The sequence below is a fragment of the Diabrotica virgifera genome, chromosome 6, assembly GCF_917563875.1.
Source record: "Diabrotica virgifera virgifera chromosome 6, PGI_DIABVI_V3a".
In the NCBI taxonomy this organism is placed as follows: Eukaryota; Metazoa; Arthropoda; class Insecta; order Coleoptera; family Chrysomelidae; genus Diabrotica; species Diabrotica virgifera.
Genome location: NC_065448.1, coordinates 41,641,740 through 41,664,789, shown reverse-complemented (window position 1 = coordinate 41,664,789; position 23,050 = coordinate 41,641,740). Strand labels below are relative to the sequence as shown.

The following is a 23,050-nucleotide window of genomic DNA, read 5'->3' as shown; positions in this document are numbered from 1 at the left end:
AATTAACTGTACCTACTAAGAAAAGCCAAAGAGTTATTACTACTTTCATCTTAGTGACTTAGTTACCTAACTTATAAAATCCAATAAGATGTAAATTGGAACTGGAAGGTCAGAGAACAAGTGATGGAGATGGAGTTTAAATACCTAGGCATCACACTATCTAGCTACGGAAGGCTCGAAACAGAAGTGGAAGATCAAGTGAATAGAGCAAACAAAGCCGCAGGTTGCCTGAATGACACAATATGGAGAAATAAAAATATCGGAAATGAAATGAAAGGCAGAATTATTGACAAAATAGTCATCAGACCAATAATGACAAACGCGGTAACGATCCGATACAACAGAGAGGACAAAAAGATTGCTCGAACCACATACGCCGAATGACAACAAATAGAGTCACGAAAACGATGGAACGACAACTTACTAGGGAGCCTTTCACGTTTAGAATAGCGGAGATTGCCCCATGTATTTCTTACGAGCGATAGCAGCGCGGCGATGCCACGCCGTACTGACTAGAATGAATCGTATATCGGCATGATATCGACAGTCGAGTATCCACCCGTACGCGAGAGGTTTGGCAATTCTGATCTCCGTAAGCTTAACATTATATTCTTAACTTGAAATAAAGATTAGAAATTGCACATTTAAAACACAGAGTCATGTCTATAAAAAAGAAGAAGAAGAAGATATTAGTTAATTCACCACTTCGTCTGGTAGAAACTTTACGATGCAGTTACCTTATCAAAAGCTATTATCATCATCATCATCATTCATCTTCGCTTGTCCACTGCTGGACATAGATCTCCCTCATAATTTTCTATCTATTTCGATCTTGTGTCTCATGCATCCAATTCCTATGACAACGTTTTAGATCATGAGTTCAACGTGTTGGTGGACGACCTCTGCTTCGGTAGGCATTATCTCTTGTTCAAAAATAGGAAATTGTTGAATAACATTTTTTTCTAAATATAATTTTCAAAATTGATTCTCAAAGATATGCAAATAACATTTCACGTATGTGTATAAGTGATCATCTAACTTAAAGTTCAGTATTTCCAATGTAAAATGTTTGCGTTTTAATTTCTGGATAAAATTTGTTAATTTTTTTATGAAAATCTTTATTTTGATTATAAAACTCTTATAATCAAGCCGTTCCTGTGCATGTCTAAATGCCAAAAATACAAATTAACTTGTACTTGCACTTTACTGCACTGTACTCCGAACACATCTGTCAAGTGAAGTCATCGAAACGAACACACCATTTAAAATGACAACTTGACAGTCTTTTGACAACAAACACAAACATGGTGGATGTGGATGTGAGTAGTTGATAGACGGACATTTACTTTAACATTCCTTTATTTGAAAACGTGACATGATCTCGAGATGATGCTAATAAATGTTTGTTTATTTTTATTATCTTCCACAAAATTAGCTTTAGCAGGTAAGAGATTTGCATATTTACTTATTATAGTTTTATTATTAAAAATTATTGTTAAAACCCCGCCTAGTTAACCACTATTTTCAATAATAACAAACTTTCGAGAAAGTTGTTGTTAAATTACGTATGATTGATAAGTTGTAAAGCACAATTTATTTAAAACAATAGTTCCTTTGACAAAAATTCGTTAAATTTCGGCATTTTATAACGTTTTTACCGAGTTTTAATTGTTTTGCATTAATTATGACAAACCTTGTTTATGACTCATGTTTAATGAGAATTTTATAAGAATTCTTAAATTTTGATAAATAATGTTTAATTATTCCCTTTTTTAGAGTACTATGAATACTATGAATGCAACACACCTTTATTCACAAAAGCAGCAGTTAGTGCTACTTCGGCTATGAATGAAAGGGGCCCCAAGAATGCAGTCCTATATGGTGAGTCACTACATTTATGGTTTGTTAATTAAAGCTAGATTTATATGCAATGAAATGTTTGTGGATTGAAAAAATATAACATTAAGCCTGTGTATTTAGTGATATATTAACACTATTGCTGATTTAATACTGTTGAGAAAGATTTGTTACTTATATAAAATTAGGTCTTGGGTACACACTTAAAAAATCTCCCTCATGAGACTTCATTTATTCAGTTATTCATATGGAGTTGGTCAACTCTGGGAGCGGAGAAAAACATGAAATGATCAACTTTGGAGCATCCAACAATTGGAGTAAACTTAAAAATTTGTCTGACACAATATTACCAGTAAATTGTAAGTATTTTGATTAAGCAATCCTGCAAAAATCAGCTGTGAGGGTAGTGATGTCAGTCGAGAATATTTCCAAGCGAATATTCGTGAACATTAGAAAGTTTCCGGGAATATTCTGGAAATTCTGAATATTCTGTAAAAAATGGAAATATTCTCCTGACCGCAAATATTCCCTGAAAATTTCAATGAAAAATTCTTGAGAATATTTTCGAGAACTTTCAAGAATGTTTCCGATAACTTTTCATAATGTTTCCGAGAACTTTTGAGAATATTTCCAAGAGCCTTTTGGACATAAGAGTCAGTGACGTAATTTGAATTTACATGGAAGTAGTGCCATTTAATTCACACAGCCGGCGAGCAAACCTATAGCACTGCAAAGTACAAAAGGAACATTTTTTTGAACATTACTTTCATTATTTTTATACTAAAAATTCCTAAAGCTATACTAAAATCACAATAAAGATGCACTAGAAATAAACAAGCCAAGACACGTTGAATGTTATGAGGAGTGCTCTCGAATCATGATTTACAGTGTATAAACTTTGCAAATCATGATTTGGGATTTACAATGTATAATATGTACATTGTAAATCATGATTTGGGACTGCTCCTCGAACATTCAATGTGTCTTGGTTTGTTTATTTCTATACTAGGTTCTCTTTCAAGATGTAGTAGAAATAAACAAACCAAGACACGTGTCTTGGTTTGTTTATTTCTACTGCATCTTGAAAGTGAACCTAGTGTAGTCCATCTTTATTGTGATTGTAGTATTATAGGTGTAATGCATTGGAATATTTCAAAAGTGAAATAATAATTAAAAAGAAAAAATTCAAAACTACAATAAAGTTATATCATTAAAACTTCTTGTAAAAACTAGATGGGGTTTATCTCTGACTCCTACTTACTTATATATTTTATAATTATAATTCCTAAGAATTTTGTAGTTTCGTTTGTTATTATTAGTTAAGAAAAAAGTTCCTGCTTTAATACTATGTTGGAATACAGATTACCTGAAGTAAGTTTCTATATAATCAATTTTGGTTTGTTTATTGTATGTTATCTTTTTTCTTTTAATATTTTTTTTTAATAAAAAAAGTTTTTTCGTTTTAATTATGACTACAAACAAATATTCAGAGTATTTTTTTAAATTAAGTTCAATAAATTTTAAAAGTATTTTTGGACATTTAATTTTTAACAGATTTTTTCTGTAGTCGTAATACCACGGCAATAAGTAAAGCTAACTACTGATTTGTGTAATTTATTATAGTAATTTTAATAAAAATGCAATATTTCCATAAGTTTACGAAAGTTTCCAATATTCCCGGAAATTTTCCAGCGTTCAAATTTTCCCGGAAATTTTACATCCGTATGTGAGGGTATACATTTTATGACTCCTATGATGGGTGCGCCCCTCCTAAACACAGCAAAGTTATGAAGCCATAAAACTTATACCCTCACAGCTGATTTTTGCAGAATTATTTGATAAAAATACTTACAATTTACTGGTCATATTGTCCCACAAATTTTTAAGGGTACCCCAGTTGTTGGACGCTCCAAAGCTCCAGACAATTTCATGCATTTTCTCTCTGCCCCTACCGAAAATTTTCCGTATTAGAAAAGTTATCTGACTCGACATTAATCACATACAATTCACGCTTATTTTACTTACAGGGCCGCGTGAATCACAGTTGCTTTGCAGTGACTGTTATACTGTATGGACCACGGCTAAGTCGGCCCAGAGAGCCGTAGTATTATATACATTGCGGTGTTCAACATGTTAATAACTGAATAAACAAAGTCTCATGAGTGAGGTAATTTGTTGTTTTAAGTGTGGGCCCAAGGTCTAAACGAATGACCATTAGTATTTAACTTTATTGAACATAATATAATAATAAAATTGTTTTCGAGTAGTTGTGCATGTTTGGAAGGCTGTTTCGTTCAAATAATACTCCTAAAGTGCGTAATTATGTTTGAGTTTAAGTAGTTTTTATATATCTATATTAAAAAAATAGAAACATTATATTCTTTCCAACCTTATGCAACGGAGACGTTTATACAGTATATTATTGCTGTTTATGGATGAGAAAGTGAATAACCTATTTTCTTTATATTGTTCTGAAGCTAGTTTCTTGTGGCATCTTATGCAATTAACTATTTTATTTGGGAAATAAGCCACAGAAATCTTTATCAAACCACAAATCATTAATAAATTGAATTTATTTTCTACCATTTTTAGCAAGTATGATCTACTTTACTCACTAAACTGTGAATAAATGATCAGATATTACACTTATTATTACTTATTGTCTACAACAGGGGTCACCAATTAGTTTCCCTGAGAGTCCGTTTCAAAAACTTCCGGGGTCCGGATTTAATACTATCTGTGTCCAGTTGTTCTGATTCGTTTTCTTTTGGGGATTCTTGTTAAAAATATCTCCTATAAACAAATCAGAAGGGTGTTGGGCGAAATTTTTGGGCAGAAATTGTTTAACAATTTTTTTAACAAAATTCAAATCATCACCTTTTTACCCCCGAAAATATGTTTTTAGCATTTCTAAGTCATCTTAAACAAAACAAGATCTGTCATTTTCTCAAAACTTGACACATGACGGGTTTTAAGCGATTTAAAATTTGAAAAATTGCGAAAATAAGCATTTTTACAGCTTAAAAAACCCATGTTTATTATTATTTTTGCGGTTTTCAAGTGCCTAAATTGAAGTTAAAACATTCAATTTCAATATTTTAATGAGTAATCGGGGGGTATTTCAATTAATTAGACCGCTGTTTTTAATTGTTAATTATACTATCAACTTTTCAGAAATATGACAAGAGATCGTTTTTGTTTAAAATTATCAAAAAAAAAGGCAGTAGGGTAATTTTGAATTTGTTTAAAAAAATTGTTGCGCCCGGCACCCTTCTGATTTATTTAAAGGGGACATATTTAAACAGGAATCCGCAAAAAAACGAATCAGAAAAATTTTATTTTTAACACAGCAACACAGTAATATTTTAAAAGTTAAGAATTTATATTGTGAATGTTAATGACCCTTTCTTTAAACCCAGTTATTGAAACTGAGAAATTTAAAATAAATAATCATAGTACAAAATGGTAATGACCATGACATGTTATCTTTTCTACATTAGTTTCAATGCAAGCTGTTTGTTGCAAACTTATTAAATCTGAAAAATATTTCAATTAAATGCATAGCTGAAAAGTACTCCCACTTAAATCTACTTATAGTACTGAGGAAATGAATATAAAAAACGAATGTGACAATTTTATATAGCAGTTTACTTAAGTTCAAAATTAATGATTATAATAAGTATGTATAACAAGAGAAAACTCCTTACAAAATTAAATTATCAGTGAGAAAAATGACATTTTTTATTATGTCTGAAGTTTTGAGTGAGTTTAGTGCACCTGATTCTTATTAAAGAGTTAAGATATTCATCTGTTAGCTGAGATCTGTACTGATTTTTAATAAAGTTCATTCTTGACAAAGCGGCTTCGCACACATAAGTTGAGCCAAACGTAGTACACAATTTCATGGCCAAACATTTTCAAAATTGCCAAACACTAGGTATATTCTGAATTCAATGGCGGTCTGCACAAAACTAGCCAACGCTACGGATGTGGACTGCGGTCCGCCGATTGGTGACCCCTGGTCTACAAGACTAAAATGATCAAAGTTATTTCATTAATTCATCTATGTTTCTCCTAAAAAAGTTGTTGGTCTATTAATTTGAAATAAAGTGGTGGTGTAAAGTCAAAATGGAATTGCATTAGAAAATTTCTCTCTACATCAGAGTAAGATACTATAAAAATGGCAACAATATTAAAAGTGGCAGTTGACTTATTACTCTGAACAATGGTGCAAGTCACATCTACTTTAAAAATTACATGGTTTGCTTATAGTAGGGGAGCCTTGAATGTTAAATTTTCAGTTACTAAAGCATCATGGTGACATATTGGGTTGTGAAGATTAGGTCCTAAAACCAAAAAAAGTTAAGCCAAGTTTTCCATTTTGGTGGGGATTTTTAATTTTCTAATTTAATTTTCCATTTCAAAAATCGTTTTTTCTGATTATAGGGCCATCTATCCATAATTTGAAAAACTGTGTCGAATAAAATTTTTTTTATTTTTACGTAAGGAATCAGAATCTGCAATAGAAAACGGAGGTTCATATTTAAGATTTTAAAGTAACCCCCCACCTCCGTGAAGGATCCTGTTTGGTATCACTCAAAAGATTTTTGAAAAATATTGAACACATATTTTTGAATTTTTCGATCTGATGTTCATTTTGCGAAATATTGCGGGATTCCCCGCGGGATATATTTTAAAATTCCTCTCATTCCCCTTCGTGAGAGATCGTGTTTGGTATCATGCTATAGATTTTTGAAAAATATTGAACACATATTTTTCAGTTTTTCAATCTGATGTTTATTTCAAAAGATATACCCTTTTTTTTGTGAAACTTTGTCACCCAAATCGTCAGATTTTTATCTGATCATATTTTTAATCTGACATTTTCGAGATTTTCAAGGAGTAATTTTATGGACTTACGAATTTAGGAGTTTTTTTACAGACTTCCTCTTAACACATGCCCCTGCATTAAGAGTCCATATATGGTAGGGGTACATTTGCAGGGTACCAGGTTTCTCCACATGTGATTTTCTGACTCATTCGAGTAACACGCAAAATCCCCACTTGGGCTCCCCTACTATTATTATTGCAAGCATAGTTATCAAAAATATATTCCTTTTGCCTTCGTTTACTATGGTCATGACTTCTAAGAACTGCTATTTGAATTTTCAAAATTTGTGGTTTGTTTTATATTTTTCCGAATACCTAATTTGAATGAAAATGATAAGAAGCATTGTCCACCTGGTTCCAAAAAAAACTGATACGACTCTTGACGCGTATTTTGTAGAAAATTGAGCAGTGTATTTTGAAGGATAAATACTTAATATTTACATACTGTCAATGTCACTGCCAAATCTTAAAATTTGTCAGATAGCTTATTCTGTTCCACGGTTATTAGACTTTATTATTAATCTTAAATTATTAATACTTTCTCCGCAACTGAGGGTATCTTATCAACTGTATGGTTTTTTAACAATAGATGATAAAATAAAAATATTGACAGTTCAAAAATGTGAACATTATTGCATTGTGTGTGGCCTAAGTTTGGGCTGAAAACTGAAATGTATTACATTTTTACAAAATTTTGGAATATGTTTAATTACGTAGACCAATTTTAACAGTTGTTTTCAATACAGATTTGAATCATCTACAAATAGTTTCTAATGTCTTTTGATGTCAAATAATTAGGGAAGCTGGAATTCAACAGTTTAGAATTTGACATTGAGTTAATGCAAAATTGTGACGCGTGTCAACATTCTCAATGTATTTTAATTGTATTCATTTTTTTTTCGAATCCTGAGAAAGCTAATAAATATTTTTGATAAATTTAAACTCAGAATGAAAGACTACATCATTACCGAGGGCTGAAAGTCCCTGAAAACTTCTATAATATTTATTTTAATAAGTTACAGGGCTGAAAATAAAAAAAAGTGTGATATTTAATTTCAAATATTTCATTCAATAGAAACTGCTTGTTTATTCTAAGGGGCTTTCCGCCCTCGGTAATAATGTAATCTTTCATCCTGCGTTTAAATTTTTCTAAAATACTTATTAGTTTTTTTATGAATCAGTTGTTTGTTGTTTGTTTATTTTATTATTTGTCTGTCATAATAAATATAATGTCAGATCAATCAAATACACTGCTCAACATGATGAACTCTTACTAAGAGTCGTATCAGTTTTTTTAGGAACCGGCTGTCCATAACAATAATGCTATTTTTAATCAATATTAAACATTTTTGTCCATTCTGACCAAAATATGTGTCTACCATACTCATACCGCCTCCTTATTACTGTTTGCTATTTTTACAGTCCTTTCTGAATAACTGGCTACCTTACTATAATTGGGCCATGTTAAACAAAAAGCAACCAACCCTCAATTTGTAAATTAAGAGAAAATTACCTTTTTATGTTTTTCTAAATATTTAATTTTCCGTTGTAATTTTTTAAACGATAACTTCACTAATCAATAGTTTAATTTTAGAGCAATTTTATCATAGTAGTATCAAAATTATTCTAATATATTTTTACAAAAAAAAATAGCCATATTGAGGGTTGGTTTCTTTTTGCTGTTGGAAATATATCTATTAAAGTGCAATCTGCAAAATCCAACCAACCCACAAAATCCATAAATAAAACCGAATAATTTCAGTCAACTCAGTAATACCATACAGTAGAATTTCTACTATTAAACATAATATCAATACAAATAAAAAATATGCGATAATCAGTCAAAACAACAAACCATAATATTTAAAAAGTAAGATAAACATAGCCTTAATTCTAAATCTTATCATTTTCTGCAATTTCGCGAGCCGCTTTAATTATTTTAACAGTTCTTGATTTAAACATATTTTTCGCATTAAAGATTCAAAGATTTCTTCATAATATAAGAGATATAACACAACAAATATTTTATTATTTAAGCAGGAACTAATATTGGTCAGTACCTACACGTAAAAACAAAAAGATGCAACATTCCAGGAACCGTAATCGGCATAATAATATCAACCCACTTGGCTGGTACTTTTCGACAGTGCAATGTAATAATATGTTCAGTCCAGTGATACACACAAACAATTCAAGTGGGTTGGTTTTCTTATGCGAAATCTTAAGTGAACTATTATTAAACAGAAATAATTTGGAGTAGTATTTTTCATGGTTTAATATTTAGAATGGCTTGGTTGCTTTATACACAATGTAGAATACACATTTTTAAATCTATATGTGACATTATCTTGTTTTCTTCAAAAATGTGGGTTGGTTGCTTTTTGCATAACAAAACCCAATTATTATTTTGTACCATCTTGGTGTTTTCTTACTCTCTTAGGATTAATTTGTTATTAAAAGTCCTAATGATTAACTGTATCTGTCATGCCTAAAAGGCACATACTCGCTAGACATCCAAAGAAAAAAGTTCCATTCCTTCCAGCCAAGCTCTTACGATTGGCGGGCTACGAACTCCCCTTCGATATCTCAGATAATAATAAGCTGCAATCCAAAAATACTGGTAACACCGGTAATACCGGTAACACCTTAGGTGCCTTTCTGCTCACAATTTCTCACAAAAGAATACCCTTCTTCAATTCTTCTGTCTCCACTGGGTGATCTGCCACTATGCAACTAGCATTGCTAGTCCCCACTTTAGACACCCGCAAAAAAAAAGTAAGCAGCCCCAACTTGAAGAGGTGAATATCTGAGCGAGATTTCATAACATTCATGATTCGTCATCTGACAACCCAGAGTAATGCAATTTTACTGCAATTTATTTACCTTCCTTTTCTGTACATTATTCCATGTATTTTCTTGATCCAGTTAGTTATAAAATCTTGTCTCTTGTGTTATTTGTATATCCTAGGGCAGTGATTCTCAAACTTGTTGAGTCGTGGACCACAAAATACTTTTTATTTTTTATTTGGTACCACCTAATTGAAATACCTATGTGGTATTTAACATGTATTGGCTGTGTTCTTGCGTTTTGCGTACCACCGCAAATAATAATATGTACCACCAGTGGTACATGTACCACAGATTGAGAACCGCTGTCCTAGGGTATGCTGTTAAGAAATATAATTACTGTTCATCTACATCACAAAAGATTCCATATTTTAAAAATTCATCTTATAGAGAAATGAATTCTAATAAATAGAAAATATAAAAGTATCTATTTTAATCAAAATAAAAAAAACATTACATTGATTTTAGTAAGAAGGTAATTGTGAAAAATACCAGATAAATTCTGTATCCCTGTCTAAGTTTTTTTATAATTACCTCGTAAAATACATATTTCATTAAATTTAATTAAACCCTTTATACAATATTTTCTTTCTTTATGCAGGTGAAGAACGTTAGTCAATAAGACAGAAAGTTTTTAAAAACAAGTTATTAAAGTCATTTGCAAAATGAATAAACAAAGTGTCCGTTGGGCTTTTAACTTTTCTAAGTGGAACCCCACTGCCTCTGACATTCTTCTCGCCTCATCATGTTTACAAAGTGATCAAAAAGTGCGTCTCAATAAGTACGTTTTTAAAAAAGACCTCAAATACTCAATGATTGGGGACTTAATGCTGAGAAAATATGTGGCCGAAGCGTCAAATCAACCTTACAACATGATAAAATTTGTGCGTGACGAAAGAGGAAAACCTCTGCTTGAAAATAATACCAATAATTTGTGTTTTAATGTATCACATCATGGGAATTATACCGTGTGTGTTGGTGAGAGTCAAGAAAACTTACTGTTGGGTGTAGATGTAATGAAATTTGAATATTCGGGTGGAAAAACCCTAAGCGAGTTTTTTAGAATTATGAATAGGCAATGCTCTGCTCAAGAATGGGTTAATATTAGAGATGCTGGATCTGAAAAGGAGCAAGTAGCTATGTTTTGTAGGTGAGTTGTGGTTTTGAATAAAACACTCTTGTTTAAAACATTTGCTTTGTTTATCTAAAAAAAACTTCTTTCATTGTTCATTGTTTGTAACTTCGTTTTGATGACAGCCATAAGTTTTGTCTTAGAAATATTAAATTTTACTTAGCCCATATTCATTACACATTTTGGTCACCCAATTTATAAGTTGTTCCAACTCTTTTTCATCGGAAGCAATCAGTACTGTGTTATCTGAGTATATGAAATTGTTGACATTAATTCTGTTGATTTTACTGACTGTATTTTCATCTAAGGCTTCGTTGAAGATAAATTTGGAGTAGATATTAAAAAGTAGAGGCATTAAAACATAACCTTGCCTCACTCTACGTCATATTTCCATTGCTTCCGTCCTATTCTGACCAATTCGAATGTTTGCACATTGATGCCAATACAAAATTTTGATAATACGGAGGTCTTGGTCAATTCCCAATTGATACAAGACACCAATCAGTTTGTTGTGCTGACCTAGTCAAAGACCTTCTCGAAGTCGACAAAACACGTATATATCGGTTGTTCTATATCCTCACATCTTTGAACCATGACCTGCAAATTTAATAGTGCGTCTCTGCTTCCAAGGTTGTTTCTGAAATCAAACTTTGTTTCGCTTAGTTATACTTTTATTCTAGAGTGCAGTATTCTTATGAAAATTTACAGTACATGGCTCATAAGTACATTGATTTCTATGGTGGAATATTGAGTATTTATTAAAATGTTACTCGCTCTTAGAAATTTTTTCACAATTCATATTACTTTGCAATACACAATATTAGTTTTTCTATATTAGACCTATAGTTTATGTCATCTTTGTACGAGGGTTCTGTTTTTAGATTTGCATATAGCCATAAAGACAAAAATATGTAAACTTAAAGTACTTTATTGCTTTTCAAAATATGTCCTACCAAGATCGATACACTTTTGCATATGGTCAAACCAATTAGCCCAGTCGGGTTAGACGAATAACAGGCCTAACCTTGCATTAGGAGCTGCCCCAAATTTTATTTTTCTAATCTTTAGGGGGGGGGGCAATAGTAGTGTAAAATTAAAATCTCGACTGAATTCCGCCGTTGCGTTAGCCGCCATCTTGGTTTTAAACGAGAACCGTTTTTGCTCAATATCTCCGCCATTTTCAACTTTCCGACAAAACGTATAAGCACTAAAATTGTTTAAAATGTGATTTTCTATAATTTCTATTATTACAAATTTTTCGTATGGTCGATATTTTCCGAGTCATGGCGGAAAATAGTGACAGTTAGAGCATAATTATTGAATTACCTCGTTTATTATTAGTTTTACGACAAAAATGTACCTATACAATAATAGAGAAAATTTAGTTCTACACAATTTTGATCTCTTTCATTTTTTTGCTAAAATTAATATTGAAAGTAGTGCATATGCGGTAATAGCGCGAGCGTAAGACCTGATTGATTTTATAGCAATTGTTTTTGTTCAATATCTACGCCATTTTCAACTAAAATTGTTCCAAGTATGATTTCCTACAATTTCTTTTTAACAATTTTTTTCAAGCGGTTGATATTTTCCGAGTTACGTGGAAAATAGTATAAGTGGTGGGGAGAGCATAACTATTGAATTAAATCTTGCTTCCGAGCTGCCCCAAATTTTATAATTTTATCCTTTAGGGGAGATCAATAGTACTGTAAATTTAAAATCTCGACTGAATTCCGCGATTGCATTAGCCGCCATATTGATTTAAAGGAGAACCGTTGTTGCTTAATATCTCCGCCATTTTCAACTTTTCGATAAAAACGGTAGTAACTAAAATTGTTGGAAATGCAATTTCCTACAATTTCTTTTTCACAATTTTTTTATGCGATCAATATTTTCCGAGTTACGGTGGAAAATAGTGGAAGCGGAGGGGAAGCATAATTATTGAATTGTCTCATTTATTGTTAACTTTACGACATAATTGTATGTAATCAAACATAAAGAGAATTATATTTTATACAATTTTTGATACTTCCAATGAAACACCAACCAAACTAAGTACATAAAAGACATAAATAATAACTTATATTATGCATTAAATTCACTTAATTTTATTAACTATTGCTGGTTTTAATGGTTGAATTTGTCTGTCGATATTTTAAGTTTCATGTCATCTAATATATTGTTATATTTCAACAACTTTTTTTAAATTTTGGACCCTGTGGGGGGGAATTTTCTCATCCCCCTCTTGTAGACCGCCACTGGTTCTCTCGAACAATTATAGTAAATCGTAATTGCAACAATTTCAGTCGTTACACTTTTTGTAGAAAAGTTGAAAATAGCAGGGATATTGAACAAAAACAATTGCTATAAAATCAATCAGGTCTTACGCTCGCACTTTTACCTCATACATACTACCTTAAATATTGATTTAATCAAAAAAATGAAAGAGATTAAAACTATACAAAATTTAATTATCTTGATTTTTGTTTAGGTACATATTTGTTGTAAAACTAATAATAAACGAGATAATTCAATAATTAAATAAATATGCTTTATCTGTCACTATTTTCCCCTCATAACTAGGAAAATGATAATAGACGAACACGAAATCCGAACTACCTGGTATAATTATATAAATGAACTGTATAATGATGATAGATCCGAAGAACTGGACACTTTAGATGAAGGTGAAGGACCAGAAATACTAAAATCAGAAATACAACATGCTATAAAATTGGCAAAAAACAATAAAGCCGTTGGTCCCGACAACATACCTACAGAAATGTTAAAGCTCATAAATGAGGAAAACATTGGAATACTAGTCAAACTTTTCAATGATGTTTATTCGACTGGTGATATCCCTGAAGATTGGTTAAAGTCCGAATTCATAACCCTACCAAAAAAACAACGTCCGAAAAACTGTAGCGACTATAGAATGAGAAGCCTTATGAGCCACACCTTGAAAATCTTTCTACGTATCATCCACAGTAGAATCAGAGATAAATTTGAAGAAGACCAGGATGAAACACAATTTGGCTTCAGAAATGGACTGGGAACCCGGGACGCACTCTTTGCACTAAATGTGTTATTGCAGAAATGCCGAGATCAAAGGAAAGACGTCTTTGCTGTATTTATTGACTATGCGAAGGCCTTTGATCGAGTACAACATCACAAATTAATTAAAATACTAAAGGATAAAGGAGTTGATAGTCAAGATGTACGAATCATAGAAAAATTATACTGGCGTCAAACAGCGACAGCTTGCATAAATGGAAAATCAACAGAAATATGCAAAATACAAAGAGGCGTCAGACAGGGTTGTATACTGTCCCCACTGTTGTTCAATTTGTATTCAGATAGAATATTTAAGGAAGCGCTGCATAATTTGGAATGGGGTGTGAAGGTTAATGGAATTCTGATAAATACAATCAGATATGCAGACGATACAGTTATTTTAAGTGATGATATGAATGGATTACAACACCTTTTAAATGCCATTGACAGAGTGGGAAGAGAGTTTGGCCTAAATATAAACTGTTCAAAAACAAAGTACATGGTATTTAGCCGTTTGGCCCATCAAGATTCACGGTTATATGTTGATGGTCATATGATTCAAAGAGTACCCAGTTTTAAATATCTTGGTTGCCATATTACTGAACAACTAGATCCAGATAAAGAGATAAAATGTAGAATCGAGATAGCCCGCACGACATTTTTAAAAATGAGGTCATTCTTCTGTAATGATACCTTGCAACTTCAACTTCGAAAGCGCATGATTAAATGCTACATTTGGTCAGTCCTCTTGTATGGTGTCGAAGCATGGACATTAAAAATATCCACCATTAACCGTTTGGAGGCCTTTGAAATGTGGCTGCACAGACGTATTCTAAAAATACCATGGACGGCTATGCTGACAAATGTGGCAGTCCTTAAGAGAGCAAATGCTACCCGTGAGCTGCTTGATAACATCAAATATAGAAAGATGGCCTATTTTGGACACGTAGTAAGGGGAGACCGGTATAATATTCTTCAACTTATTATGATGGGTAAAATCGAAGGACGCAGAGGAATTGGTAGAAAGCAGGCCTCTTGGTTGAATAATATCCGGGAGTGGACAGGAATAAAGAAAGCAGAACACCTATTTAGAATAGCTCGAGACAGAGACAGTTTCGCCATGTTAATCGCCAACGTCAAGGGGACTTGATAGGGCACGTTAAGAAGAAGAACTAGGAAAATATCGACCACACGAAAAATTATACTAAACGAAATTATAGAAAATCGCCTTTTCAACAATTTCAGTTTCTACACTTATATATATAAATTCGGGTTCAAAACGTCCTCCGACGTTGTCCGATGCCTTGTTGCCAATATCTTCTATCATTGCAGTTTTCATCTTCTAATCCTCGTTCACTCATTGATCGTCTTACTCCCTGTATCCATGTCGTTCTTGGCCTTCCTCTTTTTCTGTTTTCTATAGGTATCCATTTCATAATTTTCTTTGACAGTCTTTCCTCCCCCATTCTCTGAACATGTCCGTACCACGTTAATTGTTTCTTCTCAATGCATTCTACAACCGTTTCCTGTAAATTCATTCTTCGCTTTACTTCCTCATTTCTAACCCGGTCCAATCTCGATGTTCTACTTGCTCTTCTTAGGGCGTCCATCTCAGTAGCTTCTATTTTTCGTTTTTGGTGTTCCTTTATTCTCCATGTTTCGGATCCATATACCAATGTGCTCTTAATCATGGTGTTGTATATTCGCATTTTTCTTTGTTTCCCTATCTCGGTACTCCACAAAGCTCCGTTCAAAGATTTAATTATACAGTATATATAATTAGTTTCGACACTTTTTGTCGAAAAGTTGAAAATGGCGGAGATATTGAGCAAAAATGTTTCTCGTTTAAAATCAAGATGGCGGCTAACGCAACGGTGGAATTCAGTCGAGATTTTAAATTTACACTACTATCGACTCCTCCTAAAGAGTAGAAAAATAAAATTTGGGGCAGCTCGTAATGCAAGGTCAAATGTTATCCCGACTGGGCTAAATTTGTAAAACAGTTGTTATTTTAGTCTTCAGTTGATACCTGCAAAATTGCTGTTGTGAAGGTAGCAGGTATCAATGGCTTCTTCTGCCAACTGGCAATTCTTGATCTTGGAAAGAGTCGTTGGGGCTATATAGTTGATGGTTTAACAATTCGATGTTTTCAAGCTCCAAAAAGACTATTGTCTTTTGGGCAGCGTGAGCACATTGTCCTGATGCAGGATGATTCGCCGTTGTGTGTTGTTTTGTCGGAGTTTTGCGATAACTGGTGAACAAATGGTTAAGTATATACCAATCAGAAGTAACCGTTCTTCGATCTCCTAAAGCAATTGTTGCCACATGACCAGATTTTGACACATAAGTTGTGACCATTTGCTTTGACACATCTCGAGAACGGATCACTTTTGTTATTGTTTTCCCATCGTGAAACACCCACAGCGGATTGGAGTTTATTTTCTGGTTCATAAGAGTAAATCCAAAATTAATCGCCACTAACAATACTAAAAACGTTGTTTTAGCTTCCTTTGTTGAATTGTTTCAATGTTTTTCGACACCAATTAACGCGAACTGCTTTTTGCTCTTTGCTCTTCTGTGAGCAAATGAGGGATCCAAAGGGGAACCAACTTCATGTAGGATCTTTTGGATCGAGGTTTTTGAAATACTCCAAGATGCCTCTATCTCCAGGTATGTTACATGGCTGTCATCCTTAATTAGCTGACGAACCGCATCAATGTTTTGCTGTGTGACTGCTGTTTTGGGTGGACCTGGTCTGGATTTGTTGCTGAGACTGGAGCGACCACATTGAAAATCGCAATACCAGCCGGAAATAGTTGACCGGTGTGATGATTCATTCCCAAACATAGAAACCATTTCAGCAAGTTGGTATAATCCTCTCCAAAAATTGTAAAAAATTATTGCTTGAAAATGTTCTCGGCTAAGGTCCATTTTTCGACTGACTTGCTAATTTCAAAAATTCACTATATCTAGACAACTTGCCGGACCGCAATGAAACTCTGGATTTATGTCAACAAAAGATTGAAGTTACCTTTGTGTCGGAAGGTGTTATTGGTGGCGCCCTCTCAGCGGCTATATGTAAAACTAAAAAGACAAACCTCGTATCACATTCTTGAAAATTACTTGTCACATCATCCAAACACCATATCATAAGAAATTATATCTGCAATAATGTTTTAGGCATTGGGCACTAAAAGAAAGCTATGGTAAAGCCATTGGTTTTGGTGTGACGCTAAATTTCCAGGAGGTTGCTTTCAAAGTCAACACCAAAAATCTGTCAAATTCAAAAATAGTTACAGACACAGAACTCTCCATCAAAGGAGAAAAAATGAACTACAAATTTCAAGAATCATTACTGGATGAAGACCATTGTGTTTCTGTCGCATTAAGTGATGTAGATTATGTTGGTGGTGACGGGTTATTTAGAGAAATAAGTTTTGAAGAATTGGTTAAGAATTGTGTTCCGTTGACTGACGTTGATCAGTCATTCTGTGACGGGTATTTTGCAAAATTGGATAAGTGAAAGATGTAGTTTTCAATTTTTACTTTTATATTAGTAATTTGGTTGTAAGGTTTGGTTTATAAATAGAGTTCTGTTGATTTTGACATGCATTTTTTTATTTACACCTTCAGTTTTTAGCTAATACTATACTAATAGTCTAAAATCCGATATACAGGGTGTAACGAAAATACAGGTCATAAATTAAATCACATATTCTGAGACCAAAAATAGTTCGAATGAACCTAATTTACCTTAGTACAAATATGCACATAAAAAAAGTTACAGCCCTTTGAAGTTACAAAATGAAAATCGATTTTTTCGAATATATCGAACATTATTAGAGATTTTTTATTGAAAATGGGCATGTGGCATTCTTATTGCAGGAACATCTTAAAAAAGAATTGTAGTAAAATTTGTGCATCCCATAAAAATTTTATGGGGGTTTTGTTCCCTTACACCCCCCCCCCCCAAACTTTTGTATACGTTCCAATTAAATTATTATTGTGGTACCATTAGTTAGATTAAATATTTCTAAAACTTTTTTGCCTCTCAGTATTTTTTCGATAAGGCAGTTTTTATCGAGTAGTGGCATCTTTTTTAATATGTTTACATAAAAGTTTTATGGTGGTTTTGTTCCTTTAAACCCCCCAAATGTTTGTGTATGTTCCAATTAAACTTTTACTGCGGTACCATTAGTTAAACACAGTGTTTTTAAAACTTTTTTGCCTCTTTGTATTTGTTCGAGAAAGCACTTTTTATCGAGATATTACTTCTTTTTTAATATGGTTCAAAATATACCTAAAAATGTAAACCATAAATAAATTTTCATAATTATTACCAAGTCTCCTTGCCTTCTATAGTACTTGCCATATACAAATATGTGGTGGATTTGAAAAATATTCAAAATATCTCGATAAAAACTGGCTTTTCGAAAAAGTACTGAGAGGCAAAAAAGTTTTTAAAACATTATGTTTAACTAATGGTAGTACAATAATAATTAAATTGGAACGTACACAAAAGTTTGGGGGGGTTTAAAGGAACAAAACCCCTATAAAATTTTTATGGGGTATCCAAATTTCACTATAATTTTTTATTAAGATACTACTACCATAAGAATGCCACATGTCTATTTTTAATAAAAGATCTCATAATAGTTTTCGATATATTGGAAAAAATCGATTTTTATTTTGTAACTTTAAAGGGCTGTAACTTTTTTTATGTGCACATTTGTACTAAGGTAAGTTGGGTTCAATCGAACTATTTTTGGTCCCAGAATATGTGATTAAATTTATGACCTGTATTTTTGTTACACCCTGTATAATAACGACTTTCCGATTTGTTTAATGGATAAAAATTATTTGATATAGTCGGTTCGCTAAACTCAGACACACTGTCTAGTGATTTTAGTAAGTAATTTTGCCAATTTGGTAAAATTGGCCAAAAAAAAATTACTAAATAATTAGTAATTTTGACAATTTTGGCAAAATTGGCCAAAAACAAAACAATTATCAACTAAAATCACTAGCCAGTTGTGTCTGAGTTTAGCGAACCGACTATATGTAATTTAGTATGTTAAAAATTATAAAAAAACAAGGATATAATTTAGTCCAGTCTTAATTAAAAAATGATTTTTTTTAATTCTACTAAAATTTTTTCGGCCCTAGCAGATATTATTTTAGATTTTTTGGATCATTCAAAACAAAAAAGGACGGTTTTAATTTTTTTTAAGTTGATCGTTTTTGATTTATAAACAATTTAAAACTATATATAAAAATCGAAATTTGACGATTTTTAAGCTCAAAAATATAAGTAAAAAATATCATGTTTGAAATTAGGAAGTACCTAAATTCAAGTTACTAGGGCAGTCCGATAAGTACTTAGCCTCTCCGCCCGATGGCGCCACTATCGCAAAGGAAGTGCACTGTCATTTAATGCATTCTCCTAGATGGCTAGTGTCAAAATTTCAGCCAAATCGAGATTATAATATTGTTGTGATTGCGTGTAAAAGTCAGCGTCTGTGCGGATTTTAATAAAATGGAAAAGAGCAATATCGGTTGGTGATTCGATTCTTGTTTTTGGAAGGGAAATCACGCAGCGAAATCAAAGAGCGCTTAGATGCTGTGTACGGTGACTCTTCTCCTTCGATGGCAACTGTCAAAAATTGGTTTAATGAGTTTCAGCGTGGACAAACGTCGGTCTTTGATGAGCCACGCGTAGGTGCCCCGAAAATGGATACCACGGAGAATAACGTGACAAAAATCCATGATCTTGTATTGGCAGACCGTCGACTGAAGGTGCGCGAGATAGCTGACACAGTAGGCATCTCACAAGACCGCGTAGGTCATATCCTTCATGAAATTTTGGGCACGAGAAAGCTGTCGTCGTGATGGGTGGCGCGTTTGCTCACTTCAGTCAGACAATAAGCGCAACCGTGAGACCACTTCAGAGCAGTGTTTGACGCTATTTAAGTGTGATCCAAAGGAGCTTTTACGTCGTTTCATAACCGTCGACGAAACATGGATTCGTTGGTGTACACCAGAAACCAAGGAACAGTCGAAAGAGTGGACAGCACCCGGCGAACGTGCTCCGAAGAAGGCGAAGACTGTCCAATTCCAATCGGCCAGAAAGGTGATGGCCAGCATTTTCTGGGATTCACAAGGTGTGATCTACATCGACTACTTGGAGAAGGCCAAAACGATCACAGGGCCCTATTATGCCGAATTATTGGGCAGATTCGACGCCGAATTGAAGAAAAAACAACCCCATTTGGCAAAGAAAAAAGTGCTCTTCCACCATGACAACGCACCGGCTCACACTCTGCCGTCGTCATGGCCAAATTGGTCGAATTGGGCTACGAACTGTTGCCCCATCCACCGTATTCTCCAGATTTGGCCCCATGCGACTACTATTTGTTTCCAAACTTAAAAAGACACTCGCTGGGCAGAAATTTAAGTCGAATGAGGAGGTCATCGCCGCCACGGAGCCTATTTTGCAGACCTCGAGAAAAGGTATTTTTCAGACGAGTTAAAGAAGTTGGAGCATCGCTGGGTCAAGTGTATCAAGCTAAAAGGAGACTATGTTAAAAAATAAATTGCCACTTTACCAAAATTTTCCCTTTTATTTTGTAGGCTAAGTACTTATCGGGCTTCCCACGTAAAACCTTATTCTATTAGTTCCTGAAAAGTATTTTGGGCTTATTTAATATTAAACCATTGTTTTTTTAGTTCTTCTCATAAGGAACTATCCTCATTAACAATTGAGGCGATGAGAGCCAGAGTGGCCTAACTTATTTTAAGATTACTTTACATAATCAAATAAAATGATCAGAAGCTATCAATGTCCTATTGTTTTAGTAATTGTATGTTGACCAATAATGATTCTTGGTCAACATAAAACTACTAAAAAAATCGGACATTGTTAGCTTCTGATAATTTTCTTTGATTATGTAAAGTAATGTTAAAATCAGTTACTCCACTCTGGCTCTCATGGCATCAATTAAAAAATATATTTTAGAATAAAATATCTCAAAAATTCTTTCGGGATCTGATAGGTTTGAATTTGAATTTAGGTACTTGGGGATTACAAATTTAATATTTTTTCGTTGTGTTTTTGAGCCTTGAAAATCGTTCTTTCGTTTTTTTTTGAGGTTTAAATTATTTAAAACACGAAAACGATCAATTTAAGAGAAAATTAACAAAAACCTTTTTCGTTTTGAATGATCCAAAAAATCTAAAATAATCATATTTTCAATAATCTATTGATTTTAAATTGAACTTTCAATTCAATAGTTTCATAAAAACAATTATTAGTAACCATTAACCACTATTCAATGCGATAAAATTAAAATGATTTTTTTTTCAAATTTACTATAATGTTACTGCTCTGTCACAATAATCACACTCTCCAGGATTACTAAAACGGCATTTTCGTGTCGTTTTTATGTTGTTCTCTCCGTTGTTTACTTTTTGTTCTATTAATGTTGTCACAGTATTTCCGAGTGAATCACTGACGGGTGAATCTGAATTCGTCAATAAATTTGTTTTTGAGTAAAAATTACCGATTTTGTCATTTTTTAAAAACCGTCCGTTCTTTCTGCCGGACCCCGTACATAGTAATGTGCTATGTTATACATAGTACTGTAATGTTTATATATCGATTTAAGGGGCTATCCTAGTGTAAAAGTGGGCAATTCATATACTTTTTTTAGGAATTTCTAAAATAAAAAGTACTGTACCTAGCAATCATTATGAAAATTTGAGTGAGCATCTACTAAAAAAAGATGTATATGTAAAACAATTTTCATAAAAAAATGTTGAAAATTAAACGATTTATGCGCCATCTACTGGCACTGTGAAAATAAAAACATAGCTCCACTGCTGCAGTAATTGGGACTAATAGAGATCCTGAAACATAAAATTTCCAAGTGATTATATTATTTCCTATACCATCAACTAGGATTTTTGAAAAATAATAAACTTTGGAAAAATGACGAAGTGTTGAATTTTTTTTTAATTAGCTAAAACATTGTCAGTTTCAAAAACCGCCAAATTGACATTTTTTATCCGATCAAAAAACTCCTAGTTGATGATATAAAAAATAACTTTTATTTCAATAATAACTTTGAAATTTTATGTTTCAGGATCTCTATTAGTCCCAATCACTGCAGCAGTGGATCTATGTTTTTGTTTTCACGGTGCCACTAGATGGCACATAAATCGTTTAATTTTCAATATTTTTTTATGAAAATGGTTTTACATGTACTTTTTATAGTAAATGCTCCTGCAAATTTTCAAAACAATTAGTACAGTACATTTGATTTTAAAAATTCCCAAAAAAGTTTATGAATTTCGTACTTTTACACTAGGATAGCCCTTTAAGTTCAAATTTACTGTCTTAATAACATTATAATTTATGAGAGCCGTTACTGAATTATGTTTTTTTACTATAAAAAGTAAAAAACAAACTTAATTAATCTTTTGTAATTAAAAATATACTGTAGAATTCACCATAAAATTATTCGTATATTATTTTACAGTATTCCTCCAGTACATATATCTGGTAGGTACTGTCGGCACTGTCACAAAATATATTTTATGTTTATATTATATCAATTATACACTAAATAAGCTTCAGTATTAAAAAAAATATTAATAATAATTAAACTCAAACCAATATACGAAAACCACTTTTCCAAAAGTGTCATTTTTAATCCACAAATATTCATTGCATATAATTATGAACCACCTGTTTTATTTTTGTGTGTGCTAAAAGCGTATTAAACTTATCTAGAATATTCTTGTTTGTACCACCTAGTAGTATGGCACTATTTTTGAGTATATCCTACCATGCACGAAAGTTTGTGTGTGACCATTGATTTACAGTTTTGATTCCTAGACATTTCCACCATTTAACAAATAGGTGGAGAAAATTTTTTATGAACTTGTATAATTACATATTTAAAAAGTAATTAAATAACACTTAAAAATGTCAAAAGTTTTTTTTTCTCGGAGATCATTAATAGCCGGAGAAATCATGCAGACCCATAAAATAAGATTAGAAAAAAACTGCTCTATAGGTACATAAGGGATGGTGTATTGGTTGAAAATTCGATACATCAGCGAAAATATGCGCATAAATCAGAATTCTCTACGGTAACAGCACTGCATCTTGCATCACCTCTGACAGAATGTGGAGTATGTTCTGGAAAGCCAAGAGGTGGTGCTAGATACATTTCTCGATATTGAGGGAACATTCGTCGACACCTCCTA

General features: G+C 32.7%; 1 protein-coding gene across 3 annotated transcripts in view; it reads left to right on the top strand.

The window, feature by feature from the left end:
* The first annotated feature begins 1,278 nt into the window (after positions 1-1,278).
* Positions 1,279-23,050, top strand: part of LOC114324520 (neurexin-4) — a 167,677-nt gene continuing 145,905 nt past the window's right edge. For all 3 annotated transcript variants that reach the window (XM_028272379.2, XM_028272380.2, XM_050654017.1), the window contains exons 1-2: positions 1,279-1,444; positions 1,777-1,881. In XM_028272379.2, the coding sequence (XP_028128180.1) occupies positions 1,387-1,444; positions 1,777-1,881 (163 nt within the window). In that variant the 5' untranslated portion in view covers positions 1,279-1,386. The remainder of the gene's footprint in view (positions 1,445-1,776; positions 1,882-23,050) is intronic.